Source organism: Lissotriton helveticus, chromosome 3_1 (assembly GCF_964261635.1).
Source record: "Lissotriton helveticus chromosome 3_1, aLisHel1.1, whole genome shotgun sequence".
Classification (NCBI taxonomy): domain Eukaryota; kingdom Metazoa; phylum Chordata; class Amphibia; order Caudata; family Salamandridae; genus Lissotriton; species Lissotriton helveticus.
The window spans coordinates 281,010,370-281,038,229 of NC_136061.1; the positions used below are offsets into that span (position 1 = coordinate 281,010,370).

Consider the following 27,860-nt stretch of genomic DNA (forward strand, 5'->3'; position numbering starts at 1 on the left):
AGCGATCAAACAACTTTATTTTTTTACTTTTTAAAATGTATTGACTTTTGTAGTAATGGTAGCGTGCTGCACGATGTGCCACCATTGTTACAAAAGTGAGTAAATAGAAAAAAAAGTTGATTGTCCGCCATATTACTTTTAGATTTGCAAAGCCAGTAGCTTTGCATTTAACTAATGCGAGATCTATTGCATTGCCAATGCTTGTTTAAATACTTAACTGGTTTGGACCTTAATAAATTGAACACCATGTTCAGTTTTAACCAGTGCTTAATTTGTTAAAGAAAAAGTGCACATGCCCGAAGTTCTACTCAAAATCTGCCTGCTGTTGCAATTAAATGTTGGTGCCCCGAATACCAGGGCTGGGAGTCTTTAATCCACTAGCAGACACTCCCTGCCCCCTTTTCTCGCTCTTGTAGGTTCCTGCTTTCTGTTTTCGACGGTTTTGCTGTGTTTTTCTTCCTCCGTATTTCCGATATGTGTGTTTTTTCCTTCTCTTCCACTCTGTAAATATCTGATTCGGTAAAATATGTGCCTGTCCCCAAAAATTTGTGGTGGCTCAAAGTAAGTTTTTAGCACACCTCTTTTTATTTAAAAGAAACATTTCTAAATTTGTTATTTTGCAATTCTCAAAAATCCTGTGAGTATTCACATACTCTAGCAATAATACTTGAGTAACTGTAAAGCTTATACATATATGCATGTTGAAATACTTAGAAACGTGCACTAGCGCTTACAATTTGTTTAATCTTGAGGTTGGATCGTTGTATGGGGCTTGAGGTTGCGGTGTACCAGGCCAGGGGATGTACTCAGAAGCATCCCAAAATCTGACAAAAATGGGCTGATATTAGCGTGTATTGTCTTGTCACTCATTAGCACAGTAGGCTCATCACTTGAGGCAGGCCATCGGTGGTACAAGCCTGGTGAACAGGGGAATGTTCCGCGTGATTGATGTTCGACTTGTGAGACATGTGCATGGTCGCAGGGTGTTTGGGGGATAGGTGGGGTCAACTGTGCAGGTTTCTTGTTCTCTTTTTTTTATGGCAGTACCTACTTCCTCTTCCTTGTGTACTCCTCGGCCTTTGCGGCCATGCTCTCCTGTATGAACCCAATAAAATTTGTTATGAAAAACACATTTGTTTACTCTTTTTTTCTCTTTCACATTGACGAAGCTCCTCTCTCTCCACCCTCACCAAGTTTGTGTTCGTTCTCCTCCATTTTTGCACCAGGATACAGTTTTGATTCAGCTCTTGAGTAAATTCATTTATATTTGTACATTTACATTTTGCGTATACAAGGCATGCATTTACACTTGCAAATTAAACCATTTGCTCTGCTAAGTTCATGTCTTCAAATTAAGTGGTTTTGTGAGTCTTGACCCTGTGCATGGCCAATCAAGGTGCCTTCCATCACTGCAAAATGTAGGCATTCTTTTTTCTTAGACCACGTTTGTGTGCTAAGGTGTCCTCTCAAGCAAACTTAATTCTCGGTCTGTCAAACTCGGATACTATTTTAGTTAGAAGACTGCTTAAGGACTGGCTCTTCAGTACCTCATTTTGCAGGGTTTGTGTTTGGTTTGTAGTTTTAAGAGACTTCCACAATGCTTGCTTCCAAGCATTCAAAGCTTAACTGATACGGTTTATGGATATGGTTAGGAGCAGAGAGTTAAACATGAGATGCAGAGAATTAAAGGCAAGTAGTCAATAAGGTATTTTTATGTTATTCAGCTATGGAAGAGATGAGACAAAATAATTCGAAATAACGGAGGCATTAAAGGTTGGCAATGAAGGCATTAACTAAACAGCGCAACGCATACTTGCCAACAATCTGTGACCACAAAGAAGTACGATTTTTCAACTTCTTAGCAACTTATTAGTATGATGGTGATGTTACAGGCTATGACTTTGCAGAATCTCGACTCCTCTCTTTTATTTTCACATTCACCTAGTTCGCTATATCTATTCCTTATTTTCACTCCCTTCTTTTCAGGTACATATACCCTCTGTTCTCATTGGCTCTCCCACTTGCTCTGTTTTACCTCTCGCTCATTCCCTCTCTTGCTCCCTCCACCCCATTCTCCTTCGGACTTTGTTTCCTTCCCTGTCTTTCTCCTCTTCCCTCTGTCCCATACTCCTTTCCCTTCCTCCCCTCGCCTCTTTCTTATATCTCTCTCCCTTGGTCCTCTACTATCTGTCTATACAGTCAGTACAAAAGTTCTCTTGTGCTGCTGATAGTGGGTGCCCCTATCCCATCTGCCTTTATTCTATTCTTGGCATTTTTAAAGCACTTGGCTACCCAAAAGAACCCCCAGTGCTGATAGGTACCAATGCCCATATCCTAAACAAGTTAAATAAACACCAGAGTTTTCACCTGCTTCTTAAAACGTAACTCCTCGTTAGTCTTCCTCAACTTTGTAGGCAGTGAGTTCCATAGTTTAACCCCTTGGGGGCGGATGACGAGCTCAGCTCGTCATGGGCGTAACCTGCGCTACGCGGATGACGAGCTGAGCTCGTCACGTAACGCGTTTTTTTTTTAATTCACAGCGCGCAGCGGGAAAACCGCTAGCACGCATGCGGTTAAGAACCAAGCAAGGAAAATATCTTCCTCCACTTCTTGATTTGTTAATCTTAGGAACTGTTAACAACCATAAAGCAGAGGAAAGTGGTATTCTCTTGGGAAGATAGAGACAGACCAAGAGTTGTAGTAGCTGTGGACCCTTATTATGTGAAACCAGATGAGCTATACATAGGGGCATGAATTGTATCCTCTTAAGCACAGAGAGTCAGTGTAGAGGGGCCAATGCTGCAGAAACAGAGTTATGCAAAGAGAATTACTATAGTACAGTTACATACAACTAACGCCTGTACCACCTGTCTCCACGCAGACAGAGGTAACAATTCTAAAATGTTTCTAATTGTGTCTTCAGCAAAACAGCTAGCTTCCTAACTTATATCTCCAGAGTAAGCTTATTGTCGATCCATACCCGCAAACTTTGTACAACTGATTTGGTGGTCGGATGGTCCCCTATTGAGTCTGGCCAATGCACCACGGACTAACGAATAGAATCATTCCCAACTACTAGCTCCTCAGATGTATCTCCATTTAGCTTTAAACTGGCTGACATCCATTCTACTACCTTATTCAGGCAGGAGTTGAGACGGTTGGAGTCTGCCACCGTGCCGGGGTAAGCAAGATGACAATCTGAGTGTTATTATTATTATTATTAATTACATTTATAGGGCGCACAGCTACCCAACAAAGGGTTTCCCGGCGCAACAGATCCAATAATTCAATAATGTCATTCACATAAGACACTATTGTGAAACCATGTGAATACACAATCTCTGCCAGAGGACGAACATACAGATTGAATAAAGTAAGACTTAGTGAAGAACCTTGGGGTACTTTACAATTTAGGGGGTATGATTCTGAATAAAAAGTTCCACATAGACCTGGAAGATCCTATCATCAAGAAAAGAGGTAAGCTACAAGGCTAGGCTAACCATTCCTGCCTGCTCTACTCTGCTCTGTAGTGGAAAATGGTGTGATTCGGTGTCGAAAGTTGCACTAAAATCTAATAATTTCACTGCAACCAAATTACCTTGAGCAAACAGTTTTTGCTATTCTTCCATAACAGCTAAAACAGCTGTGTCCATACCACATCCTTGATGAAAGCCTGTTTTTATGAAATGCTATACCTTATGCTTTTCCAAAAACAAAAAAAACTGTTGATTTACAAATTTTTCAAGCACTGTGCTTATACCCGGTAACAAATATATTGGTTTATAATTTTCCACTAATGAAGGGTCCAAAGATGGTTTCTTTATCAATGATCTCATAATTGCGAGTTTCCATGAAGGTGGCACCACGCCGCTCTGAAGTGATAGGTTGAGAATATCTTCCAGAACAGGGTAGTTTACATTTTCCCCTTGCATAAGTGCAGAATAAGCAGCGGGGTTCAAGGGAGAACCAGATTTAACTGTCTTCATCAACCCTTCTACATCTTCCTTCGTAATAAGGGGGAAGGCTGATAGAAAATCATTTATTGCGGTGTCATAGTGGGTCCAATCAGAAATCATGCAGTGCTTTGCTTTATCTGCATTGATGTTATTAATTTTTTCAAGAAAATGTTTAGCCAGCGTAGTACGGCAGGAGTCGGGGGTAGGATGTATGTTTTAGCAGGATTGCCCGTCCCTATATTTTGGTTCTGGAACGTTCCACAGTGAAAGTTGAACCGAATTCTGGACGTCGCTCTGTGTGATTTGGGCGCATGAATGAAGGGTTCCAGTGTAAACTCACATGAATCGGTTCCAATTATTCTCTGCGACAATTGGCTTCATGCCACGAACAGCATGGGACGTGGCACCAACGAGATGTAATGCTCGGAATCCTCCATTAATTAGTAAGTGTAAGCAGTTCACCCAGGCATGGCTTAACGCTGCATTGTGGTACTTGTAGTAACAGTTTATTAGTGAGATTAAAGACAACTGTCAACTGCCACATACAAATAGACTGAATACCAGCAGGAGACTCCCGATTTTTTACGTCAAAAATGTCATGTTCGCTGTCTCCCGTCTAAAATAGCTCCAGCTTTAATAGAAGCCAATGGCGAATCCTTTCCCCCGATATTTTTTTTCTCCAAAAGTTCCCACTTTCTTGTTCCAAATTGTTGGCAAGTATAAACTACACGGATCAGAAGAAACCAGAGGAAGCCCCGGACTGAATGTGCGTCTTTCCCCTGGTCTGAAAGAGGCTCGCATGAGAGCCTTTCATGTTTGGTGTTTATACCGTGGAGGAAACGCTGCTCAAACCTCTGTCTGCCCAGATCAGTTGACTACTATTTCTGATTTAAGTTATTCCGACGCAAAATAAGTCCGATGTACTTCCGGTTTCTGGTACATATGGCCAAGTTCTTCCGGTCTGCGGGTCTGCGGTGTGCGTAGCTGTCGCTGCACAATATTTCGCCCTCCTGGCTCCTCCGCCTAGGACGGCACCTGCTTCTTTGAGATCATACTTTCATAGGTGCTGCTGCTGCTTTCGCTGGTGATTTAACAGTTTTTACAAATCACTGCCTGCTTTTCAAATCTAGTTGTGTGTGAAAATAACTGACAAACTGATTTTAAGATTCCATACTTACCGACGTTCTATGACCATACACAGGTATCTTTTTTCATGTTTCAAAAATGCTCATTAGCATATGATTACATCACAGAAGAATTTTTTTCTAGCTAATATGTCAAGATTTTCTATACTATTAAGGACATAGAGGCGATGATTATGCTTCTTTTTCTTCGCTGAAGCAAAACAGCAGCCAATAAACTTTAAATCACATAACCCAGAAGGCATAGCCCGCCTCCCCTCCACCAATTAGGGCGCAACTAGACCTGAACTTCTGGGGGAGCTAAGACTCCCAGCCAGGGCTGGCACTAGCATTGGTTGCGCACAATGCAACAGTTTTTTGACACCCCTAGTCCACCATTTCCTCCTTCTCCATGAATTCCCTCACTACCACTCACCAACAATGCACCTCATCTCTCTATAGCCCCTTTCTGACAAACATTTCATTTTTAGGTCTCGCCTACCGATGCAGCGCCTTGCGCTGCTCACGTAAGCAAGACTTATTGTTGCCGACTCGCTTAGCGAAGTGGGAGAGGAGAGGTGCACGAGCTTGTAAACACATTGGAGACAATGGCTGTGACCGCGCGCTTTTGGAGACATGGGCTGTAAACGCGTGCGTCTCTTCTCGCCCACGCTTTTACTTTCGCAAGCGAGGGCGCCTGGTCACACCATGTGCACGCTCACAGCGTCTTGTTTATGAAGTGACCGAGTCCATGTCGTGTTTTCGCCGTGTTTGGAGCGGTGAGCGCTGGAGTCAGGGGTGCTGCAAAGAGTGCCGTGAGAGCCGCAAGGAGAGCTGAGAGTGGTGAGCCCGGCCACCGATGGCAGCACTACTGCCGCCTCCGAGCAACGGGTGGACGGGTTGTTAGCGCTTTGCCCTCTGCTCTCGCCGGAGCTGGTACCAAGGCCTGAGGAGACACTGTTGAGCACGGAGCGAGGTGAATAAGGCGGGGGAGCTGGGCACCTGAAGTGTTTCCATTTGCCTTCTCCTCGCACTGTCTTGCTTGCTTGTTGCCTGTGTGCTCCCTGTGTGGAGAGCGGCGTGTGGTAGCCCCGCTATTGACTGCAACACCACCGCCACCTCCGTAGAATGGATAACCAGTGCTTTGCAGCTGGCCCGGCCATCATCGCTCGCGCTCTGCTCACCTGCCCCTACACCTGATCTTTGCTCACGTCCTACCGCAGCGGAGCAGTGCTGGTGCTCGGGCCCGCGGAACCTTGGATTATCCCAGATTACTCTAGATAACCAGTAAGAGGGATTTGTGTTACGAGGGGGTGGGCATGTGCCGAGGTTCTCCATCCTCTTCTCCCCCACTTATCACTGTCCCACCTACTGAGTGCAGTGTCGCAAACGGAGGATCGCTGCTGCGGAGGTGGCTGCAAAGGGCCAGGGAGCAGAGAGAGAGCAAGTGTGGCAGCTGCAGCAGGCAGCAGCGAAGCGTGGGCCCCAGGTGGCACAAGATGGCCCGGGTAGACCGGGTGTGGTTTGCGGCTCCTCAGGGGTGCCCCCTCGCTCCTGTCAACACCCGCTTTTCTAAGGGTGCTCGCAACTGGTGTTTTTTTTAATTTATTTTTTTAAGCATGTTACTAGTAAGATGGGACCTAAAAAGAAGGAGCGACTACGTACAACGTCCCTGTAGAAACTGCTAACAGACAATTGCCAACCAAAAGGATAACAAGGAGTATATCCCTATCAGAGGGCTTAAACCAAATCCCACAGGATGCCCTACAAAGGGGGTCGATCAGGCACTTATTTAAAAACAATGGCCACCTTAGCACCACCCAGGGCACTACTTATGGTTGGCAAAAGGTTGAACACCTGGATACAACACCTTCTAATCATGATCCGTGCATCTCACAAGAGACAAGCTCCAAAAGTCCAAGCAGAATGCTTTCCGATGCCCCGCATACCCTCCAAGTATTACTTCCAAGTCCTGCGAGCCGGCAATGGCTAATTGTGACTTTGTTCAAATTAATGGCTCACCATGCAGCCAAATTACACCCCCAAGTAAAGAAAAGGTCTCTAACCACACTTTTGGCGGAAACATGAGACAGTTTAATCTAAAGAGGAACAAGTCCCCGTGACAGTGGCTCAAATTCTTGGACCAAATGTCATAATCAAGACATCCAGAATGCGGTCAGCACTAAGCCCCCGCGATCAGCCATAAGCCCAGTGTCGCTTCTACGTGACCTGACTCCAGAGTCTCCAGTGGTAGGGCACCTCACAGCCTCGTTCTTACAAAAACTGGGCCAAAAGATTGAAAGAACTCTAGAGCTTATCCCAAACTTGTTCTTTATCTTTCGGCACCATTGCAAACTACAGCACAGGAACAGGCCTGCCTTTCTCATTTTATTTACAATCGTTTGTTGGTAAATGTCAGGGCTTGCTATGCGGTCGCGGCAAAAAAGTGAAACTGAAAGTTCTCCCTGTTACAGGGAAACTCCTGGCTGTAGCTCAGTTGCAAATACTCTTCCTACCACTTCCCCCAGGTTCAGACAGCCCCCATTTCACTTGTAACCAGTGGGCGAAGACGTACTCCAAGCTAATCAGGGCTTGTGCTGTCCCGTAGCAAAGCTAAATCCCTCCATCGAAAGCTTTGGCGCCATTTGTACAAGTATACTAAATGCATGTATGATGCAGGTTATGTGCACGGAACATAGTCATGATGCTGGATATATGATGTATGGTATGTCTGTGTGGTAACCAAACTATATGCAGTTTGTGGATTTATGGCTGCTGTAATTAGGGTGCGTTGTGCAGCTTGGGCCCAGTACTACTGCACCCGCTGCACTATTCACAGCTGTGCTGCTACCCAATCGTAGCCGCGCTTGTGATGTTACTGCCTGTACGTGCGCAGTATCCATCGTCCCCAGGCTCCGTTCCATAAATAACTGCCACTGGGCAGAACCATTTTAGAGCAGGGACCGGGAGGTATGAGGCAGTGGAAATGCCCCCGGTGCAGGCAAAAACAAAAGAGCTTGCTTTAGAGCTGGGCCTCCCTATCTCAATACCTCGGCCAAATAAAGGTGCCCCCACCTCTTATTTTCTTTTGGGTGTGGTGGGGGGGGGTGGTTTAAAGTGTGAGGAGGGGTAAGGAGTGCATATTGTTCCGCTTCTCGTGGAAAAATAAACATTTAAATAAACAATTAATAATTGTAAAGTCTGCCCGCCCTACCACAATGGCTGAATAAACACCCCCGTGAACTGAAGTCTCCCCATACTTGGTCAGCCAGGGGTGCCGGCGGCTTCACAAACAGCATCGGCATACCTCCGAGAAACATTGGTGTGAAGGAGTGTCGGTGGACAAACAGTCAAGGAGAGTGTTTAAACTCCACTTTATAACGAGCGCAAATAAGATGATAACACGGAGAGGGTGGGGGCAGCACAGGCTTCACTGGATCGATAAGTCAGGAAGAGAGGCTCAAGGTGGTGTCTGGCGTCTGGCTGAGGGATCCCTCCCAGCTGGAAGCCCAGTAATACTTTCTAAAAGCGTGTCGAGGTTGTGTCAGCGTGGGGTCCAAATTAGGCAAAGCTTGGACAGTCTGAGTAAGCCCACACTGTAGAGGCACCAAGATACAGAGGGCAGACACCAATGGAGGAGAAATCCTTGCCCCACGGTGCCTGTAACACAACCACGCAAAAGGTTTATGACCTAGCATCTTGGCACCTAGCCTTCCCTTCACAAGTCTCTTTCTGTGCTTGACGTGGCTTCCCAAGATGTTCATATGGTATGAAAAATAAATAAAAATAAATAACTAAAGGAGTGTGGCCATGGTTGAGTCAACGCCCTCCACACATTTATTTCCATCTCACCCTGGAATCTTCTTTTTTCCCTATGTCCAAGCCAATGTCCGATTAGATACATTGATAACAACCATTTGCAATGCAATAGGTCTCGCAGTTACACAAGTTTCAGCTATTGGCATTGTAAATAACAATGCCTTTTAATTATGTTTTTAAAACAAAAAGAAAAATAAAAGGCATCATTATTTGCAAAGTCAATAGCTCAAACTTGTGTAACTGCGAAACCTATTGCATTGCAAATGCTTGTTGTGTTTTGGATCCTCCACCAACTGTACAAGTTGGATTACAGATAAATCCTGAAGTAGCTTCCTTGCACTATCGTGCAAGTTTAGATCTCCCAGAAGTGTAAAATTAACCTTCTGTAAGACCGGCTCAGCCAATATATCAAACTTGTAGAAACTGAGTAACCGGGCCAGAAGGATCATATTGCAATACCCCTGAAAGAGTAAAAGTAGGGGAGAGGTTTATAGTGAAAGAAAGACTCACTCAGCCTGGAATGGTTAGAAGAGTAAACACACTACTCAAAGTTTTCTTATAAATTATGGCAACCCCACCACCCATTTTATCTGGCCAATTACATCTTGCTGTAGTATAGCTAATTGGAAGAGCCTGTAGTACTTCTGGCATGGATTCTTCACAAAGTTTCAGTAAGAAACAGTGCCTCTGGCTGACATTCATCAAGGAAAGCGAACAGATCTAATTTGTGTCTTGGCAGCGATACATCTGCCACAACTCTTTTTTTTAATCAAAAGTAGAGTTTAGTACATCCCTTTGAGAAAGTGGATGTTATATCATAAAGTTGCACTTACATTTGTTATATAGCAAAGATACACTCATGTGGTCAATAGCAACTCTTGCTGGTACTCACATTTAAGAGATTAAGAAGAGTACATTAAGGAACTTAAAGGAAAACAACCAAAGGTTCTGGCTCCTGGCCCCAGACGGACATGGACAGTCGCATACGGGCTTGCCTTTGATGCTCCTACGGGGCACCCGTGCCACGCCCACTAGGCGTTCACACTCCGGTGCTCATTTTGTAGTGTGACAGGAATAATAACTAGTGTGCTCACCAAGATGGCATCTCTAGTTTGTCACAATAATGGACACTGGCAAGAGGCAAACTTCTGATCCCTGCACAGGGATGTATGACGGTACAACGCGTGCTTTTACAACGCGTACCGTTACGACGCAGGTTTTACAACGCAAGTTGTTACAACGACTTGCGTTGGGGGGTGCTGGATAGTGAATAGTTTAATTTACTATTCCAACTCCAGTCCCCGTGGATAGTAGGGAAGGTGTTGGATAGTAAATTAAACTATTACCTATCCTGAGCGCCCTCCAGCGAAAGTCGTTGTAATGACTTTCGTTGTTAAACCTGCGTCGTAACGGTACTTCGTTGTAAAAGTTCCGTTGTAAAGGACGTTCCCCCTGCACAGTGCTGCTACTCTAAATTGAACTCCTCAAATATATGGACATAGCTGAATAAAGTACATGTGCAATAAGATGGCTTTTCCTAGATTAAGCTATAAGAACAGTATAGTGACTCCCCTCTTTCACACACTGCCCCCATAAAACACAACAATAGAACACAAAAGACTTTGTTTAAAATTAATAAAAATACAAGCCTGGTAAGGTGTGTGTCCGCGCCCCTGTGCTCATTTTATAGTGTGGCAGGAGTAACAACAAGAGCACTCACCACTGGTTCTGAACAGGACAGAGTGCCAACTCAAAAGTCAAACTTCTGATCCCTAATCAGTGCTGCTAATCTAATTTAACTCAGCTGAATAACGTGAGTGTGCAATAAGATGGATTTTCCCATATACAACTATAACAACAGTTTAGCGACTCCCCCTCACCCTTCAACCAAGTTCCCACATAAAACACAGCAATAGAACACGAAAGACTAGGAATCACTTAAATATGGTAGCCCAGTGCTTAAATCGGTTGGGTTGGCAAGTATGGCAATGTTTGACTATATGGTATAGTCATCTGGAAGATGCTATTCAGACCAAACTCTTCAGACTTTGGCCTGATTACAGTCTTGGCGGACAGGGTTACTCCGTCCCATACGTGACAGATATCCCGTCTACCAAATTAAAATACCATTATGTCCTATGGAACTTGTAATATGGCAGACAGAATAATCGTCACATTTGTGACGGTTTTCCCCATCTACCAAGATCATAATCGGGCCCATAGACTTCCACTGACCATCGGCCTTTCACTGTAGCAATTGCTTCAATATCTTTAATCATTGCTCTGATTCTACAAAGAGAGGCCACTAATATTTTTCTAGTTTTAAAATGGTGCATTTCCAGAAAGGAAATCAATGAGTTTTGACATGATGTCTGTGGAGGGGGATTGGTGAAGGGAACTCCTGTCATACAATTTAACATGTTTGTTTTTGTTTTTTCACTTTTTAGCAAAGCCAAACCAGCTCCACAGATTTCCCCAAGCAAGTCTGTGGGAGGCGAATTCTGTGTTGCCGCCATCTTCGGCTCATCACGATCATGGTTTGCAAGCAACCCAAGCCTGAAGCGAGAGAAAGGTTTGAACATTTTCTCCTAGCCGTTAGCATTCACATATCTTTTCTGACTTAGTCATTTGGTATCTTCTGAATATGTGCTGTATGTAAAATGATATTTATTTATTTGAGTTTTATTTAGCACTGGCTAGACCCAAGGGTATCGGAGGGCTTTGAGAATAAGTTTGTAAAAAGTACATGATGAAAGTCAAGTGGGATTCACAAACCATCAGAAAGGACAAGTGTTTTAATAAATGGACATGTGTTGGCATGCATAGTTACATGGGAGAGAGGCCTAATGAACAAATCTTGGAAGTCATGAAGGTGATTACTTTACATGACAGAAACTGACATCTGTCATATGGTCACAACAGATGAACACCACACACTGGTTATAAAACCATCCTAGACCAAAGAGATGCTGGATGATTAAAGTGTATACTTTATAGTACTGTTATTGGCCAGCTATGTGGAAGCCACTCTCCTTGACAATGTTCTGAATGGTTTGGAGGATTATCAAAATTCTGAATTTTGTTAAAAAAAGAACGATGTCTTTGGCATTCATGTTTTTGTGGCATTGTATGGACCTCTACAAATTCCAAGTTAAATAGCAATTTTTGAGGATAAATATTAGGAAAACGCAAGCCATTGAAACTTTTTATAACGCGTTTGGCTTTTGTAATGCAATATAAATATGTCATGGTGTTTTTTTCAGGTTACTTTAAGTTAATAGAAACACTATTTCAAAGGTTGTTTCTTCCTATTTTTATCGTATTCATACTGTTAAAACTATCGAACACGTGGTGCTCTTTTGTCCTGTTTACCAAAGTCTTAGCTAGAAGTGTATTCCGCCATTATGCTTGAATTTTGGAATGAGAAGTTACCAAGTAGCCTTAAGAATCCCTAGATCCGACACAAGCATACTGGTCATCTTTGGAATGAGCAATTCTTTAGTTTCAGCTCGAACACTAAGGAATCGTCTAATTTCTATAGGCTCTTTAAAAAATGCGGGAGAAATTACAAGTCCTGCCCTAGTATAATGTACTGATGAACTGATAGATTCTTCAAACTTGAACCCACCATGATTTTTGTAAAACGTGAGTGTCTTCTTGAATGTTAACGAAAGTTGAACTTTTAGGGATTGCATAGGTGGGCATTGAGACCAAAAATGTTCTTGACATTACTAGGTTTTGTTTGTATACTTTTTTATCTCTTTTTTAATATTCAATACTTGATTCCTGAACTCAAGCTGTAATGAACTATATTATTTACGGGTGTTTTATGGATTTCTACGCCAAAGCAAATTATTTTGATGATGATGGATACAAATACTGATGCAAAGGTTACATAAGACCATATTACAATGTATTTGAGCAATAGTTTAGTTTATAGGATTTGATTCTTCAAACATTTCAAATGCATTACCTTAATTGTGGCAATTAAAGTTGCTAATTTTTAGCAGTTAAGGCTGTGCATTTGCGGTCATTTATTTATTAAGTTTAAAACACTAAATTAAACAAGCATTTGCAATGCAATAGGTCTCGCATTTACGAGAGTTTGAGCTATCGGCATTGTAATGCCAACATCTTAAACTCTCACAAATGCGAGACCTATGGCATTGGAAAGAAACGGCCACCATTGTCAGAGCTGCTTGGAAAGTGAAAGCGCGCATGGCACGCTGAATGTAAGGAAAGCACTTTGTGCCTGCAGTAGGGCAAAACTCGTTAAATAAAATAGTGCTTACAGACGAAATAAAATACTGTGTAGCAACAGAAGTAAAAGGGCCAGTCCTCATGGGAGGTTTCTAATGAAGACAAGGCGGTACTAAGGAGACACAAGGCGATTAAGAAATCAGAGGCCATCATTTACAAAGTACAACAACACAAGCCAATGCAAAATATGGGCGGAGAGTGGGCTGAGCTTCAAATCTCTAATTCAATACAGCATGCCTCGCAGAGCAGCGCATGCTCTGCCCAGGCTCGACCTACAAAACTACTGCTATACTCAAGTGCCTGGTCGTGACAGACTTTTTTCCCCCAGTATATTTATGTAATATCTATTGTATTTGGCCTATGGCGTTATGAATTTGACATATTTATGTTTAAACATGTTGATCAGTGTTTCTTCCATTTCTAGCAGGTTTTACTTGTTCTCCCTCAGGAACCCTCTACCTTGTTTTACAGTGCTCTATACTTTATGGTTTAATGTTATCCACCCATGCATACATCCATACTCCCAATTTTTAGTGGATGAAATCTGTAACAGGGCTTCAGGTTTCAAGCTGTGAATTTCAGAAATAGTTGTTTTGCAGAGTGAAAGAAAACATCTTACTGCTATTGTGATGGGATATATTTGCACAAGTCCCCTTTTCCAACTCATACATACATTAAAAATTGTTTTAAAATGTTCTTTTCCATACATAAAACAACACCTACAGTAAGTAGCATTGATAACAGTATTTTGAACTGTAGTTGTTCAATTACTTGCTGTTGCTTTTTTTCATGAAAATGTTTCCCTCTACTTTCAACAGATTTTGATGACGCAGCCAGTTTATTGTAAGTGAAATCTGTCCATGCAACAGATTACATTGGTGAACCATGTTGATGGGTTTCTTTTTCAGCCGTAAGATCCACTCGTGTTTGAAGCTTGTGGAAGGATGGGATCAAGGCCAAGATTGCGACCGCCTGAGACGCAGAGCCAGGAACTGTTAAGTGTCCTACCCAGTTCTGACAACAATCTTGTGGCTGGGGGCTGCATCAAACACCTTTGGGGTGCACAGAGGCCAGTATTCTGTTGCCGCCCCCTCCACAGGGCAGTGTTCATGAGGTCTGAGTAGTCTTGCTGGCTGTGCTGCTGGTAAGAGTGCGAGGCCGGGACTGCAGCTTTCGTGTCGTCCATGGCCGCTCGACCGGTCAGCCAGTGTTGCTGTGCCACATTGACTGCCTTGGAGAGCGCTGCAAAGCTGAATGGATGGACTGTTCCCACCCTGTGTGGGACTGATGTGCATGCAGCTTACTGTTTGGCCCGCTGCAGTGCACGCTGTTGAGCCCAAAAAAAAATGCCTTCAATGGGTCGGGTTGTTAGGTCCTAGGCTGAGGCAAATGGAAACGCTATTGGATTGGACTATAGGCCATTTTGACTGGCTTCCGTGCAGGAAACAAGGTTGAAGTTCCAGAGATGTTACTGAGGCCCACTAAACGTTGCAAGAGTTAGGTAAAAACACAGGTGCGAAGTGGCAGAGGCAGTGAATGTCTGAGCTCTATAGGAACCTAAAATAGGTAACAGGAGATGCTGGTCAACCCTGAACACTGACACTGGCATTGTGGGAGGCACATCGGGCTATGGGGAATACAGAAGGACGAGACCAGGATGCCCTCGTCCAAGAGAGATACAGATAATGAATACGGTATGTTGCTAGAGGTGCAAGCAGTACAGTGGGGGCTTAACACCAAGGCAAGTTAGCTAAGAGTGACAATCGTTGGTCCTCTCAGACATTTCAGGGCTCATGTTTGTTATACAGTGATTAAGCCCAAAGAGTTGTGCCTGTTGCCTGCCAAACTAATGAGAGATATGCTGAATCTGACCCCACAGCAGGCGGTCTCACCGACCCACATGGAGTCAACCCTGGAAAAACACACTGGCAAGTTTGAGGGGCTTTTTACAAGCAATACTTTTTTTGTCATACATTTTTATAATTTTTTTTCGTGACATATACCTTTTACATCAGGATATTACAGTACTGTTGTGGGGGCCAGTTTGTTCCAGATGCCCTATGCCGCAGTATATCCACATATTAATGGGACAATGAACTTAGTTCCGTAATAACAACGATCATCGCAACCATGCATCAAAACAAGAAAAAAAACAATGATAAAAAAAAATAGTAACTTTGCTCGTCTCCCTACCACCACTTGCTCCAGGTCGCCAATTCCAGGATAACAAAGCATAATTGTGGCTGGTTACAGCACCTATGGGGTAGTGACGTCGGATATCATGACTGGGCCTCATCAACCTGCTCAGGAGGGGTAACGTTAGCAGTTAGTCTGGACAGATAATCATTCCACTGTTCCATAAGATCACACCTCCCATCTTTAGCTCTGGCATCCGCTCGAACCAAGAGTTATGCAGATGTCCAACGGATCATATCTTTCTGCCATGTGATAACCAAGGGAGCGCTCATTGCCTTCCAAGACATGGCAACGCATCTTTTTGCTAATACCAGTGAGAGAGCTTGGAACCCCTTATTTGATTCGTTCATTTCGTCACTACACCGGAATGAAGAAGGCAGATCACAGGGTTATATTGTGGCAGTGACATCTAAGATGCAAGAGGTTACCAGTTGCCATTAGACCACTATCGCAGGGCACAAACCACACCATATGAAGAAAATTGCATCAACCTGCGAACATATGGGGCATGTCGCCCTATCACCTGGGTACCTTCTCTGCTAGGGGAAGGGTATGTGTGATGCAAAAAATTAAATTGTGTAAACCTAAATTATGCATTTTTGTGTACTTGTTCTAACAGATCCCAAGCATCGACGCCATGTAGTATCCTTATTACAAACAATACTTAACGAATGCAACTCTCAAATGCAAAATTGATTTTGTGGCAATGGACTTAGGACTATTAAGAGCCAACCACAGAAAGCTAGTGGACAGAGTGGAAAAAAATAGCCAGCGCTTACGTCCAAGAGACCAATAGTGCAAGAAATGCAATCAAGAGTTTACAGGAGGGGCTTAATGTGCTAAAGTCCAAAGCTAAGGCTTTAAATTGGCTACCATATGAAGCAAGAATCCAACTGAAAATTGCCTGCATGACGCACAAATCGTTACACTTCAACACACCCAGTTACCTGGCCCAAAAACTAGAAAAATCAGGGGGCAGCAGATTCTCTAGAAGTGCCCTCATCTTGTTGCTGAATCCCCAACAAACCCTCAAAAAGAAAACTGGGGCTAGAGCATTCTCGACTGTCCTCCACCCACGCCTTCAAAAGAGAAGCCAAATCATACCGACTGTCTAAGTTCTTACCCTAAATCAACTTATCAATGTCATTAAATAGATTCAGATCACAATTCATGTAGACTATCCTGCCTAGCACTGGCTGTATTATACTTCAACCACAGTTAGCCTGTTCTTAACTGTTTATTTGTTTGTCTCGCACACATATGTTTGCATGTTGATCAGACCAAATGCTAATCGTGTTATCTCCATGTAAAGCGCTCTGATACCTTCGAGGGTCACGTTCGCGCTATACAAAACTTTCTAAATAAGTAAATAAGGACACTGAAGGTTGGTGTAATATTGTGCATATTGTTGGAGTGTGAATTATTTATTGAGTACTAGTTCACACAGGAGGTGTTATAGTGACAGATCTCGAAGTTTTTCTCAGTGGCGAGGGCCTACCGCTTGTAAAGTTAACTGCCTCCTTCTTGAGCCCAGACTCGGCTGTTGATTTTAGAGGCCTGGTTGAGTGGGCTGTGGTCCATGAACGGTAACTTGGTAAATATTTACCTTGACTACACAAATAAGGGTCAAAGACAACAGAACAACTTTATTCAGGTGAAGAAACAACTGCACAGTCTAGAACTGTGTTATGCTGTCATGTATCCTGCTAAATTAGACAGTGAATAGACCTTCTTCTAAATGCTGCTAGATGCATGGGAGTGGCATTAGGCAAGAAAGGGGGTTCGTATACCATCAAATACTACAATGGATGAAGAAACATGGGAAATTCAGCGATCATGCAAAAGAGTGTCAAGGAAGCGGTGAGAACTGTCTACGGAGGAGCAGGTGGCCAAGGACCGAGCCAAAGTGGTGTTATGCTGAAAATGGTAGCCAAGCACCAGTGCATCGCTGATCAGGAGCCAGTAAAGGTCTTATAAGATGCTGAAACAGCGGACTCTTGAGTTGGAGCATACAGTCGAAGCGCTTTTTCGGCGAGTAGTACGCTACTCCGGGACCCATAGAGGATTAGTATAGTGAAACATGCAAGTACATTTTAAGTGATGGATAGGTTAGTCAGTTATTTGGATTTGGAATGATAGCAGAAGGATAGAGAAGGAAAAAAGGATTGTATTTGTAAAGCGCTTGTTACCCCTGATAGGGTGTTGAAGCACGCTACTCCTGAAGCTCATAAAGGATTAGTGGTGAATTAGTATGGTGAAATATGAAAGTAATCTCAGTGGTGGATATTAGTCAGTTATTTGGAGTGAGAAGGTTAGCGGAGGGATAAAAGGCCCTGTATTGACTTCAGGGACTGCAGATACGATTGTTAGAGGGTGACATGTGGTCTCTTGTGATATGTTGAAGTGAGTCATCTTTGTTGAGTAACAGTGAATGAGATACAGAGTTGGGTTTTGTCTGCACTAGATGGATCAGTACCTGCAGGGGTGGACCAGAGGAATGGCGGTAGAGGAGGGGCAGTAACAAAGTTGCAAGCACCCCTTATTTAATATGCAATCGGATAGCCGAAAGAGACATGGTTTAATATGGTTCATTATTTTTATTGGCTTTTTGAAGGATTGTTTTGCCTTTCAGCTGGGGCTGGGGAGTTGGGATAATTACTGTTCTTGTTTTGACCTCAGGAGATATATAAGGGAGATGCAAGTGGCGATATGCTGTGTTGGGACAATAGGATTGTTACCCACAGGAGTGTCACATTCAGGTATGGGGTGATGTGTTCAGCTGTTGCTTGGAGAGATACAGACTAAAACATGGTGATGTATAATTTGCTAACATAAAATGTTAGGGGGATGGTCACAACTCTGAAAAGGCACAGAGCCTTTATATATCTAAAGCAAAGACGCATTAATTTTGCTTCCATCAAGGAGACCCACCTTACCAGGCCAAAACTGTCACCAGGATATGCAGGGGCCAAGTATACGGTACCTCTTGTTCTGCATATGCTAGAGGAGTGGTTGTATGAATTTCCACGGGAGTCCCCTTTGTGGCACAGAGTACTAAAATTGACGATGAGTGTAGATTCTTGGTAGAGATGGGGCTTCTTGCTGCTGAACCCTTTTAGATAGTGCTATATGTCCCAAATGATAATTAGAATTCCAATGTGGGTGACTGAGCACAAGCTAAAAAGATTTTTCTCAGTGAATCAGTTGTAGCGTGCCACGGAGGTATCACCTAGTCGTCCGATAGGTGTTAGAATTCAATGATAAGCGTGGCATCTCCTGAACTTAGGAAGCGACTCTCTGGGCGCAGCTGGAAAGAATCGTCAATGCGATATTTTCAAAATTAAACAAACAGTTCTTGTATGAAATCAAATTCTCAACTGTTTTCGATGACAGTTGAAAATTTGATTTCATACAAGAACTGTTTGTTTAATTTTGAAAATATCGCATTGACTATTCTTTCCGGTTGCGCCGGTTGCGCCCAGAGGGTCGCTCCCTAAGTTCAGGGGACGCCACGCTTATCACCAAATGATAATTACACTGCATTCATCAATACACTGTCCCTGATCCTATTGTAGGCCCTGCATACTCCTATACAAATACAAAAAATGACCTAGACCTAGGGCAATCAATTTATTTAATACGACTTGGGCATCTCATGTCATATTCTTTTGACAGCAGCCACCTGTTTCTTACTGTACAGGGTTGGGGATACACCAGTCAATAGCCCATCTTAAAAAACGCCTGTCTCCTTATATACAACAGTACTACTACCCACACCAACATGTGTAGAAAAAATGTGAGTAAGCCTGATAACACCTCACGGGCGCACCACCAATGGGACCCCTGGCTGGTACTCACCAGGATGGCCCTGTTATCATCATCGGTGTTATCACGCTAAACGGAAACGTGTCCAACCAAAAATGTTAATAGTGGTGAGTGCAGTGGAACAATACAGACAACACAAACATATAGTGAAAATTACCACATCTATAAAAACGCATAAAGCATGAACAGACAACTTTATTCTTGTTCTAATATGCTAAATGCTCTCAATTTAAAAAAGTGAAAATGGCTACTCATTATAGAGCCACTATCTACTTGCCGCCTGTCAAAAGAATATGACATGAGATGCCCAAGTCGTATTAAATAAATTGATTGCCCTAGGTCTAGGTCATTTTTTGTATTTTTTGTATTTGTAACGTATTGAGTGGAGGGCGACCTTGTCCTATTTTTCTCTCTAAGCTCCAAATTTTGTGTGCCTGCATACTCCTATGTCTGGGGAGGTGACTTCAGTTGTGTTTGTGATTGGGAGATGGATATGTCTAGCCCACACTTGCCGAATGCTTTGAGCATTAAGTTATGACAATACTTCAGTGCATGAATGGAAAGTATGATGCTGCATGATGTACGGTAGTTAATACACCCTAAGGCTAGGGAATACTCGTTCTTTTCTCCTGTCCTGTCCATCAGTTGCATGGTAGTGCAATAAGAGCATGTATTGCACTGTATTGTATTGTAATTGCATTTATATAGCACTTACTCCCCCTGACGAGGCATCGAAGCACATTTTCGGCAAGTAGCACACTACTCCCGGACCCATAGAGGATTAGTATAGTGAAACATGCAAGTACATTTTAAGTGATGGATAGGTTAGTCAGTTATTTGGATTTGGAATGATAACAGAAGGATAGAGGAGGAAAAAAGGTTTGTATTTATATAGCGCTTGTTACCCCTGATGGGGTGTTGAAGCACGCTACTCCGGAAGCCCATAAAGGATTAGTGGTGAATTAGTATGATGAAATATGAAAGTAATCTCAGTGGGGGATATTAGTCAGTTATTTGGAGTGAGAAGGTTAGCAGAGGGGTAAAAGGGGAAGAAAGGTTTGCATTCATATAGCACTGGTTACCCCTGATGGGGTGTTGAAGCACGCCACTCCGGAACCCGTAAATGATTAGTGGTGAATTAGTATAGTTGAATATGGAATTTGAGAAGTGAACATGTTAGTCTGTTATTTTTTATTGAAAAGGATAGTGGAGGGATAAAAGAGTGATGGATTTTTTTTCTTTTTTAGGTCTTAACAGTAGGAGGAGGCTTTTGGATGAGTAAAAAGGAGTTTTGGAGGGGAGGAGTCAGAGGGAAGAGTTTAGAAAGGTTTGTTTTGGGGCATAGGTATAGTAGAAAGAGGTGTCATATGATACAAGGAGGGGTAGAGTAGGAGAGAGTCAAGAAAGGGTTATTTTGGGGATCATAGTAGTGGTATGGGGTTTGGGATAAGTGAGAGTGGATGTAGATGATATATTGATAGATGTATAGGGTGAGAAATAGGGTAGTGCATTAGAAATGCTAAATTAGAAGAAAGTGATAAATATATAGATCCATAAGTACCTTACGTTTGTGGATGGTATGGGCTGGGTATTGCTAAATGGGAAAATGGGCAGCATTTCTGGCCCTGGCCCTGGCCCTGGTCAGTCTCGAACTGGCTCAAACAGGCAGCAGCCCTTGTCCTCTCTGCCCTTAGCCTCCACGCCGGGTTGAGATGCCCTAACCCTGGCCTTTTATAGCCCTAGTAATCAGGTGACCCCTTCAGCCAATGGGAACCCTAGCCCTAACACTATCCAATCACAACACTAGCCCTAACATCTAGAACCAATAGGAGACCAGAACATTACAGCCAATCTTAGCCCAAGTCCAAACACCCAATCAGTTCAAAAACCCTGATCTCTACGTCCAATAGAGGCCCTAGCCCTACCAGTAGTCCTAACCCAAGTCCAAGCAACCAATGGTACAGGAAGCCCTAGTCCCTACTTCTAATAGAATGCCTGACCCTACTCTTAGGCCCCCAACTAGTCCAGCAACCAATCACACCAGAAGCCCTAATCACTACTTTCAATTAAAGGTCTAACCCTAGCCCTAATCCCACCCAACTCCCAACAACCAATAACATAGGAAGCCCTAGTCCCTACTTCCAATAGAAATCCTAACCCTAGCCCCAACCCTACATTGATTGAATCACAGACCCAGAAACCAATCAGAACCCTCAAATATCCAACCAATGAGGACACTAACCCTAATCCAATAGTAACACCAGATTCAACCACCAATCAGTGTACACATGTACCAACCACTAGCAGACCATATAAGGTCCTGGCGACCTGAGACCAGGTTTGCTGGCCAGGGAGTTGGAAGCTGCTTCTCCTGTTCAGAATCTCCTAGGAGACAGACAGGCTCAATCCACACTTTGGACTTCTGCTTGGGGCGGGCGGGAGGGAGACAGGGGGGCTGGTTTAACTGGCTTGTGAACACAAAATGGTGGCTGGGGCTGCACTGTTTTAACATGCAGGTCTTAGCACAGAGCATAGGAGAAATTTTGAGGGAAAACTGAAACAGGAATGAGAGGATAAACTACAGAGTTTGGACTGCAAATCCCACAATTCAACATGTTAAATGGAAGCAATCATGGGCAGGGAAAACCACAAGTTTAAAACACAAAACAGGTGATAAAATATGCAATCACAGGCAGGTTAAAACTACAATTTTAAACTGTAACAACCACAGGCCAAGACAGTAATCACAGAAAGGGAAAATCATTTTTTAACAACTTGTGTTCTAGGGAAGAGACCGCACTAGTCTGTCTCCTTACCACTTCCTGGACTCTGCTTACTGCAATCTGGGGCACAGGAAGGCTGCCACTCACAAGATGGAGGAGAATGATTTGGGGTGCACCCAGCAAAGCCTTAAGGGGAGGACTCGGAGTTGCCTGGTAGCTGAATAGCCAAGAGTCCGATGGCCTGGGGGTGGGGGCTGGGGAGCTGCTTCTCCTGTTCAGAATCTCCTAGGAGACAGACAGGCTCAATCCACACTTTGGACTTCTGCAGGTAAAGGCCTCACTAACTTGAAATCTAAAAAGGGGGCATGGCCTAGCAGGCAGAGATGGCGGCAGCAGTCCCCTAGAGCTCCGCATCGCAGCCCATGCTTAACACCACAAAAATGCCCTAAACACGCAGCAAAATGTCGCCGAACCCGGCGCAGCCAAGGTGACGGTGGGGAGCGTCTGCTGACCCCGTTAGAATGCCCGGAAACGAGCGGAGGAGCTCGTAGGAGGCCCCGTTGGGTTGGAGAACGGGTCATTAAAATGGTGGAATCCGACGCGGCCCGGGCGCTCCGAGGACTGGGCCGGGGACGGAGCAGAGTGGTGTACCGCGCTGCCCCCCAGCCCTGCCAGTGATTGTTCAGTGTGCCGGAGAGGAGCTCTCAGGAAAGTGGGGCAGACCACAGAACGAGCAGGTGAGGAGCGGCCGCGACCGCTCGCGAGGCACCCCCCTCCTGCGTCACTGACCCTCCAACAAGCGAGAGGCCCCCATTACGGGCCCCTAACGTGGGGTGGATTAGCAGGGTTGGATCGGCGGCCCCCCTGGAGGAGAACAGTGCGCTGCCTTTGGGGGAATAACCTCGCCCCGCACTACATACACGGTACTCCTTGCCCCCGCCGATAGAGACACCCCTCCCCTGCAGCGGTGCCGGACCTCGTGACGCGCGGGCGGGAACAGCGACTGGCCTTGCGTGCCCCGTGGGGGCGAGTTGAGATCCCCTGGCCTGGCAAGGGTGGCGAGTCACTGCGGCGATCCCCTGGTGGCAGGCCCAGTGGGGCGAGGCTTGAATGCGGAGGAAACCATTGGGGACATAACCTGAGAGGCCCCTGCTGCAGGACACCGGGGTCGCGGTGGCCGGATGAGCTTTACCCCAGAGACAGTAGATCCATGGTACAACCAGGGAACATCACAACGCCGCTGCCGTTCACTACTCTGCCCCACGGAGTCACCCCTATCCTGCGACTGCACATGAGGGTGAGAAGCATTGAACGCCCCCTGGCTCGACGAAATAGACGGGGCAGCAACTGGGAGTCGGAGCTGAAGGTAGATCAAGGGAGGCCCGAGTCATCGTTACGACCACAACAGACCACGGGCGTGGAAGATTACGATTCCGGAGGGGGCCACAGAGGGGAGCCGCCGAAGTGGGTAGGCGGAGGGCGCGGTCGCCATGGGACGCCAACGGGCAATGAACACAGCACAGGCCCCAGGACCTCTGAGGGCATCGTCCCCAGCCTCCCATACTATGCCTGCGGTGGGAGACTCTTTAGAAAAAAGGAGTTAGGTTCTTGAAATATGGGACTGGCTGAACCCTATATGAATACAAAAATATATATATGTGCCAACCCACTCTGTTCAGATTTGCTCTAAATCATTAGCAACAGATCAAACTTGGTTTTGATTTGTTCGGTATATTTATTTTTACCTTTTTCTTTTAAATAAGCTTCATAGAAAAAAATCAATTGTTTCTATGTCAGAAAAAACAACACAACATGTAAAACAAATCTACACATTAACTTATACATACCATTTATCAAAAGACATTACTACATACACATAAACATTCACTGTACACTATACACAGGTTCTCATTATGTACAACCTCACTTGTACAAATCTATTTTCAACTGTTCCTATGACAACTGTCAGCTCTTTGCCTTTTGACAATAACTGAATCAAATCGGAGGAACAGTAGTAGACAAAGTCGTAGTCAACTGGAGATCACCCTTATAATCAATTAAATGAATCAATAGTTATTAATATTTTAAACAAATTGTATCTCCATTCTGCCTGAATGGAGAACCTGTGTATAGTGTACAGTGAATGTTTATGTGTATGTAGTAATGTCTTTTGATAAATGGTATGTATAAGTTAATGTGTAGATTTGTTTTACATGTTGTGTTGTTTTTTCTGACATAGAAACAATTGATTTTTTTCTATGAAGCTTATTTAAAAGAAAAAGGTAAAAATAAATATACCGAACAAATCAAAACCAAGTTTGATCTGTTGCTAATGATTTAGAGCAAATCTGAACAGAGTGGGTTGGCACATATATATATTTTTGCGGTGGGAGACTCGGCAGGATCGAACACTATGTCATCTAAATTGGACAAAGTCTTGGCGGCAATTGAACATTCAAGAGGGACAATGAAGCAGAAATTCGGGGAGCTGGCTACGGATCTTAATGTTCGAGGCATGTGGGCTGCTGAATTCATATCTATGCATAGATCGCCGCCTAGTGTTGGGTCCGGATGATTGCTCATTGTTGTCCTGGATCAGTCTTCGAAGTATCACGAGATAGGTGGCTCCTCCCCTGGACTACAGTGCGCATGCGCATCCCCTCCATGCTCGAGTTGTTTTTTTCCGCCATCGGGTTCGGATGTACTTTCTTAGCTTAAGTTAGGAATATATATATAAACTCTTTCTCAAGGCCAAAAGGCCTTCAGGGCGTCGGTATTGTCTTTCGTTCGGTGCCTTACACTTGTTTCCACAAGTCGTCGACGAGATTTCGTTTCGACGACAGAGGCCCCATCGACGATCGACGATGGAACCGTTCAAGCACTGCCCCGTTTGCAACTCAAAATACCCTCACATCGACGTGCACCCGGTGTGCAATAAATGTCTCTCACCGGACCGCGTCGAGGCCAGCTGCATGGCCTGTTCGAAGTTCAGATCGAAGAAAACTCTTCGTCTTCGACGCGCTGCACGACAGTCGGCGCGGGACTCGGCACCCGATCCAGAAAATATCTTCGGGGGTGACGGCGAGGAGGGTCTACAAGAAGAGGATCCTGCTCAGCACTCGGATCCCGCATCGGAGCAAGACTCACCATACCATGAGGACGAGGAAGAACTCTACGTCCATGATGAAGACATCGTCGAGGTAGGAGACGACGTACCACCTCTCGGAGCCGTCGACGACGACTCAAGCGAGGAGCTAGGCCCAACCGCAGTAGCGGGGCCTCATACAGACTCTTCCACGGCTCAGGTCGAGGCATCGCCGGAAGGCCTTAGCCAAGATCTTCATACAAGTTCTCTAGTCCCGCTTCGAGGCCCGACTAAGAACATTTCCAAAGAGCCATCGGTCGAGCGGCCACAATCAGTGGAGCAATCGAAACCGAAACATAAAGACACAAAAACAAAACCGAAAGTGTTAACGACAACCATCAGCTCGAAGACTTCGGAGCCTCCCAAGTCAAAACGTGTGCTCGACCCCTCGGGGTCGACAGGGGGCGTCGACCCGAAGATTGGAGCGACAAAGCCTGTGTCTACTGTTAAACACGTCACGCTCACGTCGACGTCGAAGCCCGGCTCCAAAGATGACGCCTCATCCGAAGGACTCAAGGCCGTCGAGCCGAAGATCCAGAAGCCGCAACTGGTCAAGGCCTTCGAGCCGAAAACCACCCTCGGCACAAAGGAACAAACCTCCTCGAAGACCGCAAGCGTCCCTGCTGCGCAGCAACGGATCGAGTCGACAAAAACCCACAAGCACACTGACCAGTCGGAGTCTGTCGGATCGAAGTCGAAGTCTTCAAAGCAAGTCGGTCTGTCACCGATGCTTTCGGCGCCGATCAAATACGGCCTGCCCCCAACAGCAAGACCTAAGGCTGTCCAACTCCAAAAAGTTACAGACTCATCCAAGTCAACATCAGTAGCTGCACGCGCCCAGCCTCCGAACTACGACGAACAGTCGAAATTATACATCGACTCCGAATCAGGCAGGCTCACCGTTTATAAACGGAAAATCAGGCCTGAAACACCTATGGAGCCTTACAAGATACCACTCAAGAAAAAGAGAGACTCTACTACATCTCCTATCCTTTTTGAACCCATACACCCATATGGGCAAGACTATACCTACTCACCCATACCATTCACTGAGGATGTGGAGGAAGGGGACAATGAGGAGCAGTTTAACTATCCCATTGACACAGATCAGGATGAGTCCCAGACATGGGCTGACACTGTTGACCCTGATGAACCACACACCACCCCTGACACTCAGTCATATGCAGTCAAAACTTCGCCTACTGAAGACACTGTGTTGAATTGATGAAGGACACATCAATTAAGTAGAAAGTGGATTTAATGCAATAGCAGAGCAGGTACACAGCCAGACTGGTTAGCAGTCAAGAGTAACTGAAGACATTAGAATACAACTCATAGGAACACTCTAAGTAGAATGTGGAATGAACATGGTTAAAGGAACATACTTGTATTACACAACATAACACATCCCCCTTTGAATAATAAATAAAATAAGGTAATAACTTGTGCCCAACACCACCCCCATCCTAACAAACAACAGAGAAAAAAATTATTACAAAGGAAAATTTTCAGAAATGTAATCTGCTAACCACACAGGAGGCTTTTTCTCACGTCTAGGGTTTTTGAAAACATGTACCTCACCATCACATGTAGTAGTGGAAGCAGAAGAAGCACCCAAATCTGACGAAATCTGGCCAGAAATGTCTGAAACAGGACAACAGGGGGTGTGAGACGTCTGGAAAGCATCAGAAGACTTGGGACAAAACAAGTCCTCTAGGTCAAACAAATCAGAAGATCCCTGAGAAAAAACTTGACCAGAAGGAACAACCTGAGGAGGAGGACATCTGGCAATCCTTTTGAGGTTCCAAACCCGTCCATCAGAAAGACGAACAGAATTGTTTAAAACTTCAACAATTTGCAAAGGTTCATAAAAACTACTTTCCTCTTTGGAAGGCTTGCCAGGTTTCTTGACTCTTACCCATTGACCAACAACCAAGCTAACATCTTTCACCTTATGCTTTGTGTCATACAACATTTTGCTTTTAAGATGCGAAGCTTGGTTCCTTTCCTTAACAACATCTTCAGACCAATTGACTACATTTGACTTAAACAACCAACCTGGAGTAAACTTGGTACGTGGATTCCTGCCACGCATAAGTACAAAAGGAGGATAACCTGTAGCTTCACAAATTGAGGTTCTGTATGACCAAACCATCTTTGATACTTGAACTTCCCACTCCTTACTCTTACTAGACATTTGAATTGTACTTTTAATGACACGGTTAAAGCGCTCAACCATTCCATTACTGTTTGGATTGTATAGAGCAGTGGTCTTGTGCTTGATACCTAAGGTGTCAAAATACTCTTTTGCCTTATTAGAGGTAAATTGGACACCATTGTCACTAAGTAAAACTGAGGGAATACCTTCCAACGTGAAGGATGTATCTAAGAATTTTAAAACAGTCGCAGTATCAGCTTTGCTCACAACTTTTACAAAAGGCCACCTAGAAAATAAGTCCATTAAGACCAAAATGTATTTTTGCTCACTGCCCACTGGACCCATGATATCAATGGCTAAATGTTCCCAAGGAGAACTAGGGGCAGTCATGTTGCCCATGGGAGGCTTACAGACAACAAGTGATTTGTCAGCTGTTTGACACAACTTACAGTTCCTTACAAACTTGTCGATTTCTGCGTCCATACCTGGCCACCAAAAAGAGGTTTTAACAGTGCGTTTAGAACGAACTATGCCAAAATGCCCCTCATGGCATAAGGCCATGATGGACGACCGTAAAGTTTTCGGAGGTATGGCTCTCTCACCAAACCAGATGCTGCCATCTTGAACACTTAAATCTGATCTAACTTCCCAAAAGGG

At 44.4% G+C, this 27,860-nt stretch overlaps 1 protein-coding gene across 3 annotated transcripts in view; it reads left to right on the forward strand.

The window, feature by feature from the left end:
• BCAS3 (BCAS3 microtubule associated cell migration factor) overlaps positions 1-27,860 on the forward strand; it is a 4,343,716-nt gene that overhangs the window by 2,533,628 nt on the left and 1,782,228 nt on the right. For all 3 annotated transcript variants that reach the window (XM_078679810.1, XM_078679809.1, XM_078679811.1), the window contains exon 17: positions 11,344-11,468. In XM_078679810.1, the coding sequence (XP_078535936.1) occupies positions 11,344-11,468 (125 nt within the window). The remainder of the gene's footprint in view (positions 1-11,343; positions 11,469-27,860) is intronic.